Source organism: Stegodyphus dumicola, chromosome 8, assembly GCF_044657685.1.
Source record: "Stegodyphus dumicola isolate Sdum_Otavi_A_Nest chromosome 8, ASM4465768v1".
In the NCBI taxonomy this organism is placed as follows: Eukaryota; Metazoa; Arthropoda; class Arachnida; order Araneae; family Eresidae; genus Stegodyphus; species Stegodyphus dumicola.
The window spans coordinates 44,892,686-44,913,933 of NC_140775.1; the positions used below are offsets into that span (position 1 = coordinate 44,892,686).

Sequence of the window (21,248 nt, forward strand, 5' to 3'; positions counted from 1 at the left end):
TTCCTGAGAGAGCTTCGTCATCGCTTCTTTTGAAGAGTTAAGGTCGCGAATCATTGTATACAAAAATCATGGAAGGACTTGGTGCTCCGGTAGAATGCGCTATAATTCCGAAAGTAGATCTTCTAGCTAGATGAAAGAAACCGAAGGAAGAAAAATTCGATCCAACGCGTTTCCCATCATCTTAAGGAGAATCCTTCTCTTGCTGTATTCTCTTGTTATTCTTGAGGACTGACCAATTAGCCCAGTGAATTCGATGTTATGGACAATATTTAAGTGGATCTGAAAAAACAACTTGTTTAACGGGGAGCAGAACCTTTCTGGGAGGACTATCAGTTTCATCTATGCACTCTCTTTGGTTCGGAATCTGTGAGTGATTTATTTTCCTTTGCGTTGTTTTCTTGTTATTTAATTGTTAGGATTTTGGGGCTGGGTAATTTCTGAGGAATGATCAGTCATTTTAAATGTGAAATGTAAATTTGTAATGTTACTTAATAAATAATTGAAAAAAAAAATTAATGTTTAGTTGTTATAAATTATGCCTTAAATAAAGTTAGTAGAAGAGGGAAAGCCTTAATGTTTCATATATAATAAAGTATTACTGAAGATCCAATATTAGGTATTAGGGATTATAAAATATTATATTAAGGAATTTAATTTAATAAATTGCTAAATGTCAGAAGATGAAATTATTTGCTGCAGAACTTGTGAGGACAATTTGTTTGTCCCTCAGTTTCAGTTTTAGATGTGAGTATTTAAATGTTCATGTAGGGACCTTCATCCAATTATCTTTATTAATTACTTACTTACCACAAGATGAGTTGCTGTACCGTCTGTTATATGACTATCAGCATTTGCGCGCAATTGGTGAAGCATTCTATTATCGCTAAGCCTAGCTAAAAATCTCTATAGAATATTAAAATTTAATTAAAAATTAAATACATTTATAGCTTAATTTATAAAGTTACTTCGGAAGATAGCTACTTGTGACCTGTGGATATTAAAGAGATTCTATTTAGACTTTGACTATGCTGAATTATTTTGTTTTTAGGTTGCTTTTAGATTTTTGCAGTTCATTGCCAGGTAGTCTATGAGAGTTTTAAGTTTGTTTCGTAGCAGCTTACTCTTTTGCAGTTGTTTCAGTCATACCTGACCATTTACGGCCGGAAATGTAGGTCTTTAGTGATTTCGCGCTCGAACACGTAGTGATCGATGGTACCTGTTGAGCCACATATGCATGAGTCTGTGTGGTGCAATCCGAAGCGAAGCATATAGACTGCAAAAGGGCCATGCGAGGTCAGGGAATATGTCTTTGCTCTACCTGTAGTGTTCAATTACCTTGAAGACACCGTCAGGAAATTAAATGTCCTCCTGCCTGTTAGCTGTGGGGTGAAACAAATATTTCGCGTCACCACGGCTCGTTGGGTCCTGCGATCTTCTGGTTTTCTCTAGACCGAAGAGTAGTGGTACAATACATACATTTCTTATAGTAAACACTGGGTGTCCCACTACACTTCCACCTGAACCTGTGTGTGCGTGTGTGATTATGGCAAAGCCTCGAAGGCTATCTGTCTAAGGGTAGGGATGCCTTCGTGGAGAACTTTCTAAGAGAAACTGGCTCGTATACACGTTACACATGGGGAAAACCACGAAAACGCCCATGCAGTCAGCCCGTTCGCGGGATTCGAACCTCGGACAGAACTACAAGTGTTCAGCGACTTTACCGCTCGGCCACTGGTGGGCCCCCATCTGAACCTGAACCTGCCTGTTAGCTCTTGTGTCCAGTTAGTTTTCCACAGGGACATAAGTTCCTGTTCGAGTCTTGATTTAAGATGTGATAATGGAATTGGCAAAGAGATGGCTGGGACAAATTGTCCATTTTGCACTATCTCTTACCAGTTGGTTGACTGCTTCATTGCCCACAGTGCCCACATGGCCGCGTGTCCAGTGAAGCTTGGGAGGGGCTTTCTCTGAGAAATAAGATAGTAAGTGTTGGATTTCCCTTATTAGTGGCGAGCGGCTCAGTCCGATTATTGCCTGTAAGCTTGAAGCACTGTCGGAATACAGAATTTGTGCTGTTAAGCTTTTCCGCCATGTTTTAAAGAGTAAATTAATTCTGTAGGCACAGAAGGCACTTCCGACATCCATTTTAGTTTTTGACCCGTCCATATTGATTCGAATTGGGAAATGATCTGTTGGAGAATCACTATTTGGTTTTCTGTGTACAGATGGTTTGGATGTAGATCTAAATTGTGCCATCGTATTATTGAATGTGCTGGTTTGGTGCAGCTGTTCTACTTTTACTTTTTTTTACTTCTTGTAATGGTGATCAGTGAGATACCTGCTATGACATTTTAAAGCGCTTGTAGGGGCCGTTCGATATGCCCTTTTGATTGCCAGGAGAAAAAGTCTTTGTATAGAAAGTAATTGTCTTTGGGAATGCATATTGAAGTTTTTGCCTTAAGCTGAAACGCCATGTAGTAGAATTTATTCTGCCTAATTACTCGATTTGTTTAAATCGTACCTCTCTTAGAAACATAGAGATTTATTTACCTGGAGATTTGGTAAATGATTAAAAAAATCGCAACTATTGGTGAATGTTCTAACGACTCATTATTAGTTTGAATGATTTATTGAGATAACATGAACATTGGCTGGTGCTAAGAGTTTTATTTATTATAGTTGTCCAGCCACACGTTGTCAGAATCAGCAGTAATTTCAATTTATGATATTTAAAAGCGTATTTATCAGGGATGTTCAAATGAAAAGGTATGTAACGGGGATATAACTGAATGTATGAAATGTGGATCCATTATTTCGCTATAACTGAAGTCTTTGTTTACAAGTAATCACCACATGCATGAGCACAACTATCCCACTGTTTCACGAGCAGAAGGATTCTCTTTTCCTAGAATTCCTATTGCTGTGACAGAAACCAGACTTCCATTGCATCCTTCAGTTCTTTATCGGAGTTGAAGCGCTTCCCTTTGAGATGTGTTTTTAATGACCAAATGCATGGAATTCGCAGGGTGACATTTGTCCGGGCGGATTAGCTCATACTGCTCCCACTTCATCATTAGTCATTACATTTTCTGCGACTTTGGAGACGAGGGGACGCGCGTTATCGTGGAGCAGAAACCCTCCCGCCGTGAGCAGCACAGTTTGCTCCCGATGGACTTGCGTAGGTTACGGAGTGTCTCACAGTACACGTCACTATTAATGCTTTTTCCGTGCTTGAGGTATTCGATGGCTATGGGACCTCGGACGTCGAAAATGACGGTGAACATCACCTTGCCTGCTAAGGGCACCGCTTTGAATTTATAGAGTGAAGGTGACCAAGCATGCTTCCATTGTATGGTATCCGCTTTGTCTCTGGCTCGAAGTGATGGCACTAGCTCTTGTCACTGGCGGCGATCCGCTCCAGGAAAATGGGGTCTTCATGATATCGGAAAAGGTGTTGCAATTCCTTACGCAGTTCCTTTTGCGGTTCGCTGGAACACACAACTGAGCGCCGCCTGAGATAACCACTGACCTGACTTTGTTGTAAAAGTCTTACAGTGTTAGTAGTCATCCTGGCAGAAGGGAAAATTTCCTCCGTATAAGAATATACATATAAATATTACATGGGCATACAAGGCCTGTGAATAAGCATAGATATGTTGATTACAATCATTGTCTTGTACAAGTTACATATGGCAGATACATAAAATCATGACAGCTATGTGTACATTTAGACATTATATGAATTCATATTTACAATACTTTTACTGAGATAATCAAAATTAAACTTGTAATTCATTTACACATTGACTGGATTTTCAATATCATTTAAACTGCTTTACAATATTATTTTTATCAAGTACATATAAACTGCATAGTAATATGCTTATATTACAATAGTTTTGCTCTTACAGTCCTGTTATTATTCTACGGGGTGAGCTATTTTCCTAGTGTTGATGTTCAGTTGTAGTATTTTGAATTGCTATTAAAATTATGCTGCGAAGATACAATTCTCAAGAGAGGGGGAGAATTTCTTAGAATCTTGCTGAGCAAAGCCTGATTACCTCCTCTATTTTAGTTTTCGTCTGCTTGTTGCCGCGGGTATTCTCCGCCCATTGCGGCCAGTATTCACGCCTGGATACCCACTCCTTGCTGTTGGTCATAAAGCGCAAAGGCTGTGTTCGCTACAAGATTCCAAAGTGTAGGTCCCAAGCAGGAACCCTGGGGACAGCCTCTTTCCAACTTGACTTTGAGTACATCATTGTCCGTTGTAACCTGTATCCAACGATCCTGCAAGTAGCTGCGTATAAGATTCAGGATTTCCTTTGGGCATTTGATGATGTCTAGGCATTCGACTACATCTGGCCACCACAACGAGTCGAATGCCCCTTTGATGTCCAACGAAATAACCAGTGTGTCCATATTGTTGTCTTTGTTCTGCTCTATGTTGTCTAGCAGTTGTTTTAAGGCATTATCTGTGGACTTTCCTGCGCAGAAGCCATATTGTTTTTCGTTTATAGACTTGTTCCTGCACATGTGGAAATGTAAGGCGTTGCAAAATTACTTTTTCTAAAATCTTACTGATTGAAGGCAGTAAGCTTATGGACCTATAAGATGCCGGGTCTGACGGATCTTTGCCCTGCTTGTGGAAGAGTGCAATTTCGGCTAGTTTCATGCTTCTAGGGAAGTGACCGAGTCGCCAGCAGGCTCTGCATAATTTTGGAAACAAACCTGGGAATTCTTTGTGAATTTCTTTAACAATGATATTATCTATACCATCGGGACCTGGTGCTTTTTTGTCTGTTAAGGCTTTGATGATATTATGAACTTCGTGGTCTGTAGGAAGAGTAATATCTCTGTTGCTGCTTTTCCAGCTTTTCCTATTAAACTTCTGCCTTATTTCTCTGTGAGTTACTAAATCAAATTCCATCTGGCCTTTAACAAAGATTGTTTCTAGGATAGTGTTTAGAGCTTCTGTTTTGCTTTTTGCATCTTGTTTTACTTTAGCGGTAAGTTGTAGGGGTTGAAAAACCTTATTTGTGGCTATTTTCTGTAATGTGCCATAGGTTACTTGCACGTTACTGCAGTGCTTACGCCATGACTCTTGTTTCGCTGCCTTGATTTGCTTTTTGTATTGCGCTAGCTCCTTCCTGTAGCGTACCAACTTTCATATTTTCTGTTCTTCATCATTCTCCGCTTGCACCTGCCTTCTTAGGGCTTGTATTTTGCTTCTTCTTTGCTTGAGGTGGTTGCTCCACCACGATGTAAATGTTCTCGGCTTAATAGCTTTAAGTTTGTAGGAAGCTCTTGCTGCCTGAGTTAATTTAGTTATGATGAAGTCATATGTAGAATCCAGCTCCTCCGGGGAGTCGCAGTTATCCAGTTGTTCCAAGATTTCACTCACCCATGGCCTGAAGTAAAACTTTAAAGTAGTGTGCCCTCCGTAGCAGGTCTTGAAACGTCTTTTTGTTAGGTACGTGAGTCTACTATTGATCTTATCAACTGCCAATTCTTCATCTGTGTGGGGGGGGATCTCTCGCTCTTGCGCACAACCACCCCGGACTCTACATTCGTGTCCCTAGATGTCCCACTACATTATCCCAAAGCATTACATTCAGATTTCAACCGGTTTGGTTGTTATGACGTTTTGTACCTTTATATTTGAACAAATGTTATTTTAAGACATTGGTAATTCTCTACACATAATATTGGTGCCGAAGTCAGACACCAGTCAATATTCTGCTGTAAGACGTAATCATTATAACAAAATTATTATTTAATACAAAATTATTCTACGTAACAAAATTGGAATTTAAACATGTATGTGATTGACAACAACATAGGACTTTAACAAGCAATTAAATACACACTTTTGCAAAAAAATGGAACCACAAAGACTTTTGCGATCGTAACGAAATTTGGTATGCAAAAACATCCTGATCGAACATGCAAATGATCAAAGTTTCAAGGCAAATGAACAGGAATTAAGATCATAGCGCGCATTTCTAGTGCGCAATTCGCAAAGTATAAAACCTGTAACAGAAGCGGAAAATTTATCTTTTTTGTTGCTGCTATTGTAATTCCGTAAAGAAGCAACTAAAGATCCCATTACGACGACATCGAAGACCTTACAGACAACTAGACGACTTCGAACGTGATCGCAATGTTGGGTTGCGTGAAGCTGGGTGGTCATACCGAGCAATAGGTCGCCACCTGCAGCGTGCAGACACTGCAAAGATGTTGGCAGCAATAGTTGCTACAAAGAAATTGCCGACGAAATGAAGGCTCTAGAAGGCCAAAGAGCACAAATGCGAGGCAAGATAGGATGATTGTTCGCCAGGCCCGAACCCCCCCTCAATGGTATCATTGTCGACTATGCAACGCACTACAGCCACGTGTATACCTCCCGTGGTACCGTCCACTATCTCACGGCGGTTGTCTGAGGCGGAGTTACGATCACAGAGGCCTTTAAGATGTTTGCCTTTGACCCCACAACATCGGCGGAAACGTCTGGAGTGGTGTCGCTGCCATGGCTGCCATCAGACTGAGATCGTATCGTGTTCAGCGATGAATCCCGCTTCACTCTTGAAGCAGTTGACCACCGTGCTCGTGTCTGGAGAGGATGGGGCCAATAAGCCTTTGTTTTACAAAGGCATGCAGCCATAACCTTTGGTGTGATGGTGTGAGACGCTATTTCTTATGACAACAGGTCATCTTTAATTATCCTCCGTACATCTTTAACAGCTCAACGATATATTGATACTATCCTGTGGCCGGTTGCCTTACCCTTCATGGCACGCCATCCTGCGACCATTTTCTAACAACAAAATGCCAGGCCACATACCGCTCGCATACCTCTGGACTGTCTTCGTGCGGTTGATACTCTTCCTTGGCCAGCAAGGTCACTAGACATTTCATCAATTTTGCATGTCTGGGGCATAGTAGGCCGTCAGATTCGGGCACCACAAAATATCGCAGATCTGGAGCGACAACGTATGAATGCCTGGCAGAATGTGTCGCAGGTTGACATTAGGAACCTCTACCACTCCTTGCATCGAGGAATTCAAGCATGCATTGCCCCCAGGGCGGTTCGATCAGCTACTAAGTTGAAAACTCAATGGGTGATTGTGAGCCGTGAACAGGTACTATGACCTTGATTTTTTAATAATTTGATTATCTGTGTATGAGCTATACACATATGCAATTTCATCAAAAACAACCACTTCCTTCCCGGTGCTTCGATTTTTTTGCAAAAGAGTGTATATTTCTGAAATTATGCAAAATGCAACGAGTTCATTTCGAAGGTCATTATGAAGATGAGCTCTCGTTAGTCTTAATCCTCAAATTTGTGTTCATTTTACTTTGGTATAGAATTACTTTTCAAATAAAAGGATGCTGCTATCAAATGTTACTGCTAGTATTTTTTTAAGAAACAACATAGCGTACATAGCGTAAGTTTAACATAGCGTAAGTGTGGAGAAAGTGATGTTTAATAAATAAAACTAAGAGAATAAATAAAAAAGTTGTAAACTGAACATTGATATCATGAAATAAGAACAGAAAAGGGAAAATAAATGTATGATCACACTTAACACTCTATCAGGAATCCTAAAGACAAGCTTCTTTTAAAATTTTGTGATTGTCAAGTAATTGTGTAATGAATCCCTAACATTATATGACTAGAATATATACAACGATGATGTGATGAAAATGTGATATTTGTGAATGAAAGCATGAGAACTAATGTGTACATGAGCACGTGCAGTCATCATTTTCCACTGCATGGGAGAACAGAAAATAAAACAAAAAGAGTAGTATTCATAAGTAACAGTGAAACATAAAATTTGTAAACAAATTAGATTTTATGTATGAACAGTTAATCAATTCCACGTTTTAAATAATATCTAGCTTTAAGTAAAGTATCATTTGATGCTTTATTTACTTACTTAAAACATGGACTTGGCGGGAGGTCGTATGCTAAACACATCATATTTTTTTAAGAAATTACTCGTCTGTCATATTGGATAAACACAACAATTAATCAAACAAAGACACATATTATCTATATTACCAAGTTAGGGCAGTTTGCAAATGTGTCGCGTTAACTCTTTACCAGCGAATTCGCCCATAAAGCCTGTGCATTCAGACATCGGCAGGTCGCCCGAATGCCTGAGTCCATTTTCTTCCTGGTGTTTTCCCTCATCACGTTAGTGCATGAGTCATTGGTTCCAGGAGCTGTTAAATGACGTACGAATTATTCTTTTGAAGCGATTCAAGTAACTCTCTTATTTGAATGCACCTTCCCTCTTCTTTGTTTAGCTTCAACGATCAGATATCGATGATCGCAGTTACAACCCTGTCTTAAAGGAAGACTGCAAACAATGAGTGAAAGCGCCCAAAGATCCCCAAAAGAGAAGTAATCACGTCACTTAAGTATCGTTAACGCTGTAGCAGTCTAATAGGCAGGTGAGAAGGAAATCCGTTTCAACAGGAATTCCTATACAAGGGTGCTTCATATGTTTGAGGGAAACAGATTTTAGCCTCTCTGGATGCGAAAGAATTATATATTTAGTCTTATTATTAGTAATTTAATTTCGTTTCGTTACTTGAAAACCTCACCTTTAGAGACAACGTATAGATATAAGCGTTTCTCGGACATGTTGTACAATGTCTATGTCTACTTATACATTAGCCGTGTTTATAAGCTATGAATATATGTATTTGCATACAATGTATATTATGGTAAATAGGAAAAAACAAAAGCATACCAAAACGAATATTTTTATTACATAGTTTATAGCTAACAGTTTTCAGCTTTGATTTTCTTAATAATAAAAGCCATTTTTTTTAATACAAAAGTCACATTTCTTTTGAGGTTCCATCTTTTGAAAGCTCTAAGCTCTCAAACAACATTGCAAATTCATCTCAGAAGCTAGGTTTCTTTTACTTCTCAGGAAACAGAGGAGAAAAAATTAAGTATAAAAATGTCTCATGAAAGTTATAAAGATGGGAAGTAGGAATTCTATAAAACTAATTCGACACTAAATTAAGATTCTCTATTTCAATCAAGTATGTTAGCTCTTTCATATTGCTTTTAAAGCAAATGTTAGTTGTAATATAATAACAATAAAGTTTTGCATGCTTTTTTACAGGATACAAATATTGGATGTGGGAACTGTGCTTCCCACGACTTTCAGCGTACAGTAAATCAGCATACAGTTCTGCTTTTGGCAAAGTGTAAAATATAAATAAAATGTACTTTCTTTTATATTCTGCTGAAAATTATTGGCTTCATATCAAATGGTAGGAATATTTTCATGTAAAAAACTTCCCATGATATTTTATGAAACAATGATAACACGTTAATAAATATGGATAGCAAAGTATTTCCTTTTCCTTAATACGAAAAGAGATCAACAAATAGATTTGGCGATTTATATAGTCTTCTCTGAATTTTGAAAAGGAAAAGTATAAGGAAAAGGTTACGAGAACTGGTATAGTTCTAACTCAGAAAATTGTTATCTTCTTTCAGAATGTAGTATTAGAGGTTTATTTTGCGGTAGGTATTTAATCTCTGAAATCGCCAAAAGTTACTCGCTAGCCCATTTTTATATTAAAGAAAGGAATATGCATCCGATAGTGTACAACTGCGAATCACTTGAAATATCAAGCTTTATTTTCATGCAAAAGTAACCAGCAAAATGCTCTCTTTCTTGTCACTTATTGAAAATTTGGTTGATTTTAAACAGTTTTTCAACAAATGATATATGTATACATGCATATGTAACTTATTTTTAGATGATATTTACAAGAAAAAAGAGAGAAAATCTATCAACATCTTGAGAGACACATCTGTGTAGATTAAACTATACTTCTCATTACATGCATATGCATTATATGCATGTCTTGATACAGTAAGGTACAAAAAATAAAAACAAAATAAAAAAATTAGAAACATTGTTTTCTCAAAACTGCCAGAATATTTCAAATAGTACCTAAAACGTTTCAGAATAAGCACTATATGTAGAATCCCTTCCTTGAAGTTGAAATGAAATGTTGATCAAGTACAACTGTACAAAATGGAATGGAAACTAAAGAAACTGGAGACCGTAAAAGACATATTTTGCGCAGGCTTTTGATGATGCAGAAGTATTATGTACTATAGACGAAACCGTACAGAAATATCAGTACGGCTTTCCTACAGTGGTCCTAACTTGGATCAGTTGCCAAATTAAATTTGACTCTACTAGAAAAGAGAAAAAATTTAAAGTATTAAAATCACGCAAACCGAAAATATTACATATGTAAAGGTTCCCATACATAACTTAACATAAAATAATTTATTGGTGACAGAAATAGCTGCATGGAAGTTTCATACAATGAATGAAATTTCAAGAAGTAAAAAATACAGGATTAAAGCCAAACACCAAACGACTTATCTTTGGCCATCCTAATTCAGAATATTATCTCGGAAAGCATACACGGAGCATGAACATAATCGAATAGCTAGATTTTTATTTAATAAAAGCTGATACTTTTAATAAGAGAAGATCAGACTTCAAAGACTGTACTGCTAAGCTTCGTAATATCAAATTTATAAAATTACGTCAAGATGTTAAGATGACCTTATACAATTTGCCATCTTACTGACAACAAATTGTACACAATCATTCGATACACACATTTATATATATACATTGGTGAACTGATTATCTGAATTGAAATACGGTCTCCAGTTAGCTGTGCTCATTTAAAATTTCACAAAGTTATTAAATATAAATTGGAGAAAAGGAAGTTAAACTGAAATGTTTAATAGAAATTGAGTGCAATATGCAATATTGATAAAATTTAGAGTAATATCATTGACAATGTTTAATTTTCAGAATATAATGAATGTATTCGAAGTCATTTGATCCTAAGAAATATATTATAACCTCATTTTATAATAGTCATTTGAAACGTAACTCAGTATTACTAACATTATATGTAATATATTCTATCATTAAAAAATAAATAACTCTTCATTACCTTTCTTTTTCTTTAAACATACTTCCATTTCACTTTCTACAGTTACTCTATTAGGAATAACAAGGCATACTATTTTCAATAAAACATCTATAACGTGACTTATTTCTCACAAACACATTTGCGAAATATTCAACACATACAGAAAAAAATAAAAAAAGAAAGTGATGCAATTGGTTTACATTGTAATTTATATTAAATGGCACGATTATAAGATCTCGATGATTTTCTATACAATGCAGTGAATGAGTTATCTAGAATGGAAGGGGGAATGATAAAGCTTTTAAAGAGCAAATGAAAGTTATGTTTTATTTAAATTTAAGTTGGTTGTTCTTGTTTATAAAGTACAATGCAAAGGAAACATGCTTGAACACATTTTTAAATTGATTCTTAAAAATGAGCCGTTATTATAAAACGGAAGAGCCCTTTTTGTCTCTTTGCTCGAATGCCTTTTCTAATTTGAGAAATTCTTTTATTTTATAAAGAAGAAATAAACCCTTTAAAGTGAGTATTTTTACGCATGTAGAAGAAACGTAAAAGTCATGAATTAAGAAAACGTAAAGGTGAAACATTAAGTATGTGCTGTATATTTACTTATTCATTCGTACAAAAAAAAAAAAAAAAAAAAAAAAAAAAAAGAGAGAGAGAGAGAGAGAGAGACAATTTAGGAAATGCTCAGAAAAGCTTCATTTGATGTAAACATTTCAAAGAATCGATACTGCCTGAAAGCTAACAATAAATGAATCATTAATTTTGCATTGAATCACTATAAACGGCGTATCACTTTTTTAAATTGTTGCCACCAAATATTACCACCCTATCTTACATTATGGAAATTAAATAATGAAGAATCGGCATAAATTTATGTATATTTCTCGCATTGTAATAAAACAATGTTACCTAGAGCCATCAAATTTTGAATAACGTAATTCTCCACTCGCATAGGTGCATTTGGAAGGCCGAATTTGGAATTTCTTTTATTAGATCTATTTCATATTTTGGAAAACCTTAACGACATTTTGACTGACATAATCGACAATTTTAAAGTAAGCAATGGCAACAATGTACGAAAAAAAATTTCTAATTCCAGCGCGCGAGACTGTGTATCGGAAATTCTAAATATATGCTCTTTTGGAATTATTATATGATAGTGCTATAGAATTGAATTTTATTGTTTAAGTTCGAAGAACACAGTATTTAATAAATAACGGTAACACACAAAACGTTAAAAAAAAAAAAAAGCCCCCCTTTCGGCGTAATATATAATCTGAAAACTTTCAATTTTTTTTTTTTTTTTTTTTTTTTTTTTTTTTTTTTTTTTTTACAATGACTTCATTAATTAGTATATAGTGCCATCACAGCAAAATCTGCCAATAAATTAATTTTCCTTTACTGATTCATTCGGCTGCTAATTACAGAAACCCTACCAAAAAATAAATTATAGAAATCCTACCAAATTACAGAAACCCTACCAAACCTATAATGATTCGTATCCTAATCTTTGGAATTCACTTCCGTCTTGCGTTCTAATTGGAGTTATTTAATCATTTTTTAATTTGAATAAATGCTCGCAGGAAAGATACGGTGAATTTAGGTTTGCATTTTCGGTATGCTTTTAATTATTATTGATTTTCTTTTGAAGAACCGGTCTTCAATCGAAAATATCCGCAAATCGGCACTATACGACCGGTAACTACGAAGTTTTCCTCTTTGATGGATAGATGGCGCCAGCATCATTAGCTATCACTGACTGAAAAACTACGAACTTTACGAAGATTTTTTTTTTTTTTTTAAACACTACGAACTCCGAATTGTATTGCATTACTTGAATCCATGCGCTTCTTGGAGGCATACACACAACTCACTAAAGTTATTGCTCCGATTGCTTTAGTGAAGCTCAGGGAACCATTTATTATCCATTTTAATGAAATGCCAAACGAAAGGAAGAGAAAGAAGTGATCCTAAAAGAGATAAAATGATGTTTTAGGTTGAAGCGAATAAAATTTCAGTAGATCTATAAATATGATATGTTCGTTTTTAAACAATACTTCGGCGCAAAGAAGTATTAGAATGTAGGCCACTTGGTTTAAAGATTTTCTTTTAATTCGGTTTTAATGACTTTACTTGGAGAATTTTTCCAAATTCTATGCTTTCAAAACAAAAACGCCTTTCTTAGAGGCCTTCCATTTCTATTTCATTTTCAGGTTCCAGTTATTTTTTACTAATAGTAGATAAAAGCATATACATATACAGATGCTGGCTAAGCGTTACTGCTATTGTTTGGCAGTTGAGAGGTTGTATTTGTTCTACTACTGCCGCGGTCTCGTTTCCAGTAGAAAATGGCCTAGGGAGATCGACCCAGCAAAAAGGCGTAGAAACAAACAACGTACCGGCTAAAAGTAAAAGCGCAGTACCGTCTATATCTGAACTTTTTTTTCCGAAGCAAGCGCTGATTGGTTATTGAGTCACTCCATGTTCACATATAAGCAGAAGGTGATCGAAGTTTTCAAACCGTTTTCTCAGAACTGTTAGAGTAGATTTTAGTAAACTGATATGCTACAAAATATTTTCAAAATGTCAGATGCCAGAAACGAGCAATATCTCAGTAGCATGAACATATTGTCCTCCCTCTTCGGCAATCGTCTTCCTGGCAATTGCACCAAACGAATCCTTTCTAAACTGAATCGACTCCAAAACTGGGCAAAGGAGGAAAGCATTGATTCACTTTATTTAACCCGAATATTTAATCCTACGGATATTCAGCAATCTGAAATCAAACCGACACATGTCTCAGGTAGCGTTACACTCATTTTTCGAATTTTGGTAGCATTTCTTTTTGCATTTTTGTTTTTTTAAAAAGAACTGAATATGAATGCTTTAGGTGACAGTAAAAAAAATCCCCCTCTTTAATGTAGAATAAATTTTCGGATTTTCAAGTCTTTCGAAATATGTTTTCATGCGCAGGTTTTTCAGCATAATTTTATTGCTTTACATTTTATTTACAAATACAATTATAGTTTGTATTATGTTAGTGTCTGAATTTTAAGCTTACTTCCGAACAGTATTTTTTAGATCCACTTTAATTGTTTTATTAATTTAACAGAAAGGGGGGAGTTAAGTAAAGTTTTATACAAAAGGAAAAAGACGATGTTTTTTAAATCAATTTAATCTAACATTTGGTGGGAAATAGATAGGCAAAATAATATTATTTATTTATTTAATTTACTGTAATCTTTAAGAAGGTATTCGAGCAAATGTTCCATCGCACTACTTGCAAAATAAATTCGGAGGAGAAATTATTTTATATAAAGAAAATATGAAACATTTCCAAAAGGAAGAGCGAAGACATCTACTGATGATGTGAGAAAACTGTCCATTTTTCTTGTAAAATATGAAAAGAGTGTTCGTCTTTAACGATATTTTAATATACTTTTTCGATATTTCGATGAAGAGTTGAGGAGACATATTTGGTCACTCTTCTTTTGCCCATGCTGTAGAAGTGTTGAGCCAAGATGGCATATTGCAGGTATCACACTAGATGGCTCCCGACTGTTCCCAGGATACAACTACCCGGTGGGCTGTCCGTCTGTCTCGTGTGGCACAGTGTCGGATCGTCTGGGAGCAGGACCCTCCTAGTGTAGTGAGAATCGTCGGAGAGGGAAGTGATGACGTCACTTGATGACAAGGTTGTGCTAAGAGGAACAGATTGTAAGCTCACGTGATCCTAAAAAAGAGGAAATCAAAAATGTGTACTCCAGAATGTGAAGTAAGAACTTAATGAACATTCATTAAAATAATCTTTTCATTAAAATTTTATTTGGCATCAATTCTTTTAGTTCATGCTTTTCTTTTACTTGATAACATCTTTTATTAAAGCATTATTTGGAACAATTTGGTTTCCTGAAATTTTTAAGTTTTGCCTCCCCAAAATTTTTCTACCACTCGTATTTCGCAACAACCTTTTACAATAAAAAATTAAAATATATTTGGCAAATAGTGATCATGATTTTATCGAAAGATTTAAGGGAAAAATGGAAAACCACAATGGAGAAGGAACTGAAATGTCCTTAGTATGAATAAGGCGATGGAAATCTGTAAAATTTCTTGCAGAAGGATAACTACAGGAAGGAAAACCAGATCTTCATTCAAGAACCGTTTATAAAATTCTTTGTGTTAATCTGATTATACGCATTCAGGCTAGAAACACAGATTTTTAAAATTTAGGATAAGCAAATGTTTATGGTAAGTTAAACAGAAGAGCTGTAAGACTCTTCAACAGCTTCTCAATACTAGAGTTTGTGTAATATTTTCGCATTTGATGCAGCTTCCACTCCATTCCCATCGGACGCATGGAAGAAACTGTTTAAAGCTCCATTTCTCTTGTTCCGCCCAAACTCTTCAACTTCCACATCAACCGCTACAAGTCCTACTTCTTTCACGACCGTAACAAAAACACCTAGCTAAAGCTGCACTGCGCCTCTTAATGAATGATCTTCAATGAATTCTTACGAAATGAAAAGTGAGCGATAAATTTCGGCTTTATTTCCTAATTCTTATACCAATTTTTTTTTCATTTGTTTGCTATTAAATAGTTGCATATTATTATTTCCAATGAACGAAAATTAATTTTACATGTAATTGTCGGTTTCTCTTTCTCTTGTTCTTAGTATATCGCTTTGATTATGCATTCAAGATAAAAAAAAAACTTAAGCAAAAGCAAATTTTATATATCGGGCATACTTTCAAACAGCTTAGAAATATGTATTAAATGTATGAAATTCGTCATATATCTTTGATCATGACTTTCATGTAACTTAATTCGTCAGACAAAGGAATTTAAAGATTAAATAATAAAATACTGTTATAATCTAAGGTCTAAGCCTGATCCATAGCTCAAGTTAAATTTAAGAGAAAATATTCGCTGAGAAAATGATCGATTTCTTTAGCATGGTAAAACTGAATGACATGGCGAGCTACTAGGTATATATATAATATTCATAATCACAGTTTGCGCTGGGAAAGTAATTAAATTTGCTTTTTATAAGAATATATTTGCTTAATAAAACTAATTTAACAAAAGAAAGTATTATTTTATTCTTACCATTCCCCGATTTTTTAATATGTCAGGACAATTGTCTTTTTTCCTGGATTGGGAAAGATCTAGAGAAAAATTATAAGAAAAATGCCAATGTTAAAATATGTTACAGTCATTGTATATACAGTCATTTTATTTTATAATTTCGAACGTAAAAGGCTAAACGAAGACAGTAGTTGGAATTAGTAGAATTTTAACTACATATACATAGTATATGTATATATGTAAAGTGTGCGTGTATATAGAGACATACATACGTATATACATATATACATACATATATGAACACATACATGAACGCACACATAAACACTATAAAAAATGACATACCTCGCCCTTTTTAATTGGCATTTGCAGTAAATGTAAAATTAATGTAGAAAGCACTTTTAAATTATGTAATGCAAAGAAAGGAAATAAACAACCGCTTAGTAGTTTATGATGTTTCTGAAACATTTTTGTTTTGCCCTATTCAGTTGCTTAAGAGTGACACAATAAGTACATAGACTAAGGATGAATTTAATAACTTCATTATGCCATTACTATCTATTTTTCGAAACAAAAAATTTCTCTGTTACGTTAGAACAAATTTAAAGCTTTTTACACATGAACAATCTAAAAGAGATTTTCATTTAAATCACCAGATAGAAGAACATACCAAGTTTTATAAAAGTGCGTTAATAAAAGGTTTGGAATTTTAAATCGACTAATAAATTATACGAAAACAATTCGAAAAACTAATCTACCATTTAAAGATTTCGATCAGCTGATATCATTTAAAGATTTCGATCAGCTGATATCATTTAAAGATTTCGAGCAGCTGATATCATAAATAGATAAAATTACATAAAATCGTTAAATATAAATAAGAGCAGAAAAAAGTAAACAAGTTGTCTGTGGATATCTCCTGTTATTTAAAATGATATGAACTGTAGTTTAAACGTCTGTATGAATAACGTAGAAACGAAATAACGATTTTTGAGACTGTTTTAATAAAAAAATATAGTCAAGATTTCGATGCGCCGTGAAAAATGTGAAATCAGGTAAGTGTATTGTGAAATTATAATATATCCAAAAAAAAAAAGCAAGAAGTCTGATTCTAAAAAAAATCTGAATTTGTGAGCTTTGCAAATAATGAGAATTTTTTTCCTTCACGTATAAATTCCCAAAATTTAATTTAATAAAATTTAAAGAAAACAGATTATAAATTTGTATATGATAAAACTTAGAATATTAAATTCCAAATTCTAACAATCTTAATTAATTAAAAAATTTCATAGAGATTTTTCACTGCAATCTTCAATTTATATTAATTTTGAACGTTTATCAATTTTAATTAATTTATTAATTTTAAGCGTTTATAATAAGCACTTCGTTACTTTATATGCTGTGCAATATTCAACACAAACACCGTAGCCAATTTTAAAATATATATAATGTTAACTGCCAGATATTAATACAATCCTTTAAAAATTTGGCATTATTTTTAAAAAATCTGGTGCTGTATGCCCTTTGTGGAAATTCAGAATAGGCCTCTGCAGATAACCAACGGTACCTGATGAACAACGGTGTAAGAATTGGTCTCTCGTACGAGTATCTGTACTAGAGACACCAGCTACTTATTGGAGCAAAGAGTAGACAATGGAACTCTGAATAGGCCCACGCCACCATTTACAGTGGATCTGGGTACAATCTTTAAACTCAAGATGGCCTGAACTTCGTGCAGCGTGATAATGGAGAATGATATCTGGAAAATTTGTGCTGCAAAGCATACCATTACGAGCGAAGTAATTGTCGTGGTCTGGAATAATTCGTCTTCTACGAATTACAAGCACTATGAACAACGCGTGTTCCAAAAATGAGATTTCAGAGTAGGAATACCCATGTTGAGTTCTTTTTGGAGCTAACCATCATAACAGGACTACCGTTTATGCAGCACGCAATTCCCATCATTTCCTTTGCGATTAATGGGTATCAGTTCTTCTATGACCTCAGCTTATTCTAAGCTTCCTCCTCCACTAAGTACGTATAAGATATGACAACTCGAATATTGACTCGTATATCACTACTCGCGACTACCACTGACGCATTATAAACTGAATCTGCACGGAAAAGTGCATATTGAATCGTTATGGAATGACATTCCACTGACAGTCATTTAGAATCTCATTTAGTCAGTGCCCCGCCTTATGAAGTGTGCTGTAACTGCTAAAGTTGGACAAATAAAGTATTGAATTTTGTACATGTCTTCCTTAGTACAATATTTTTTCAGTTCTTACTTCCTTTTTTATGTCGTTGCTCTTATTAATATCTGCGTTTTGACTCTTGTCCTTGTTCATGATGCAGTTTCACTGAACTGCAGTATATTTACATACTTATGCATGTTATTATTTATGAATTCATAAAGAGAACTCTTTTTTTTTTTTCTTCTGAAGCAAAGAAAGTATTTTATAAAATATCCGACATACAAAATTTTACTCAAAATTTTTTTTTATTAAAATCTTTGCCATAGAAAAGAGTTCTACATTTAAAAAATGACTTAATTGTTTGCAACATATTTTAACAAGAAAAAAATATTTAAAGAAAATATTAGTCATAATATTATTAATTAGAATTACGTAAATGTAAGAAGTTGGTTACCATATGATTTTGTAGTTTGATACCCTGGAATGCATTCACTAACTTGCTTCTTGGCTTCCTAATAAAATAAAAAAGCATTTAGTAATTACGTAAGTGTAAAATATGGCAGAAAAACTGAATACATTTTGTTTGTTATTGTATGAAAAATAGTATTGCTACACCTCGCAGTGGAGACTTATATTTTAAGAAATTTAGAGAATTTAAATATTACGAAATTTTGTTATTGCTTCATACAATTACTGATAATGTTAAACACAAAAAGCACAAATTATTAGAATCTGAAATTATTTAAAAGGCAAAAATAATTTTCGTAATAATTTAAAAAAAAGAGGGAAGGTTTTTCCCATCGCATTTTTGATCATTCCGAGCTGAATGGTTTGTGCTGCCATCTAGGTTAGAAATAGGAGTAAAAACACTACCAAACAGAACTAGTAGTATCACAGAACGTATATTAATCCTTTTCGGTTTATTTACAAACTTCAAAACTTTTCATACTTAAAGAAGCTGTATTATTTTTGGTGATTTTGTTAATTTTAAGACTTTTCTCTAAAGACTTCCGTTTCCGTAATTTCTTTGTGAGCGATTTTGACTCATTCTCCAAAACTATCTATAAATTCACATTTTCAAACTGTAAATTTCATAAATCTATTTCCATCTGTTCTAACCCTAAATTTCAGATTTTTTTTAATAACTTCCAGCTTTGTTCATTATTTATAGCAAACGTTTTTCTAGAACATTTACATCATCTACAAGTTTATAACATAACTCATTCGTAATTACACTTTTTGTTAAACAATTATCTTAAACCAATTAACTTACGAAAAGTTCTTTCATGAGTATTTCTTCTTGATAGCTATCCTTATCATCAACTTGACAGATAGCTTCTCCATTAATGGATTGCTGGTATTTACTGGGAGTGTACATCAAGGAATCTGGAGTAGTAGTCTGCGTTAGAGTCTTGGGGCTTCCTAAAATATATAATAAACAGAGTTATTTATCTAACTTAACTATATGTAAATATACCTAGCTTCAGTATTAAAAAGTCTTTAATTATCAAGCTTCATTGCCAGTGATAAATACGTCAAACGAAATGTTGTTTCTCTTTTCGCAAAATAATTTAACAATACTGACCTCTTTGTTATGGATTATAATTATAAAAATAACAGAGATCTGAAAGTTATCTTAATTAAAACAACCCACAAATTTTAGTTTTCTACATTTAGCCATTGGTGTAAACATTAAAATAGTTTAAAAAAAAATAATCGTATTAAATGAGAATCTTGTGCTGCCATCTATTGGAAAAAGATGCAACGAATAATGGACTCAAAAGGTAAAATTTGCCGTCTAACTGTTTTCACTATTTTCATAAATTTTTTGTACTTTCTCATAAAAAAATCTATTTAACTTACTGGTAGGCAGTTCAACATATTCACTATCACGAAGATTAACTTTCATGCTTACTCTGTATTTTTATAAGGATCCTTGTAAGGCTATACAGGAATAATTTTTCATCATCATATAACTAATAACATATCATAATCTAATAACAGCAATCAGCTGTTATTAGATTAATTTTGGAGATACGCAGTAAATCAGAATAAGAACTAATAAAATATATTACTTTAGGAAATGCATAATAAGTACGATACTTGATAAAAATTTTAACTTGTAAAATGAGTGTAAAGTTTGTCGATAAGAAGATGTGCATTATAGAATAAAAAGTTTTAACTATGTTAATTTATCAGAGATTTGACTGATATTTGATTAAATTTTAGTTAACATGTAACTATTACATTTTTAGATTTTTATCTCATAAAGGATTGTTTTATAAAAGTTAAAATACCAGATAATTTGTATTGCAAACTGTTTCATCATTGTTTTTGAAATTAAGTTAAAATATTGTATCTCTTAAATGAAAGAATACATTTTCCCCATTTTTTCAAGTAAAGACATTTACGAAATAAGTAAGTGCTGTAATTGCAAAAGAATTCGGATATGTATTCCGACAGAAATAGCCATTTCGAATGCTCCTGAAATCGTTTGGACTACTCATGTGCTTGATGACTCTACGTACGGATAGAATAAAGGACACCTTTTTCCAAAACGGATAAAATGGATTTTTAGTGGATTGAAAAGGAGTTTTTTTGTGATGTCTGTACGTACGTGTTTATTATTGGGACTGTTTTATAGACATTGTTACTTAATTCCTTTTTGTGCTATAAGAATTAAAATATTAAACTGTTAAACGCTATTGAAGATTTATTTACGTTTTAATTAGATTATTGTTACTAGTTACTTTTAGTTCAGCAGATGCACTTCTAGGGTAATTTCCCGAAATCATTATTAAATGCGAAGCTACTTAAGAAACAAATTAGAGATTTGCGCATCTTTGGTCATATATTTCTTAAAATTTATTTACGCTATGCTTCAAGCTGGGCTTTATGAAATTAATTTATTTGAAATATTTGCTTATTTTATATAGGTTTAAGTATCA

The 21,248-nt window shown here is 34.0% G+C and overlaps 1 protein-coding gene across 1 annotated transcript in view; it reads right to left on the reverse strand.

Annotated features, from left to right (window-relative positions):
• Positions 1-8,762: 8,762 nt before the first annotated feature.
• The window catches only part of LOC118197468 (nephrin-like), a 584,671-nt gene continuing 572,185 nt past the window's right edge, over positions 8,763-21,248 (reverse strand). Inside the window, exons 19-22 of the mRNA XM_085822985.1 lie at positions 19,574-19,722; positions 18,755-18,812; positions 16,124-16,182; positions 8,763-14,746 (exon numbers count right to left, since the gene is read on the reverse strand). Coding sequence (XP_085679111.1) covers positions 14,552-14,746; positions 16,124-16,182; positions 18,755-18,812; positions 19,574-19,722 — 461 coding nt within the window. The 3' untranslated portion in view covers positions 8,763-14,551. The remainder of the gene's footprint in view (positions 14,747-16,123; positions 16,183-18,754; positions 18,813-19,573; positions 19,723-21,248) is intronic.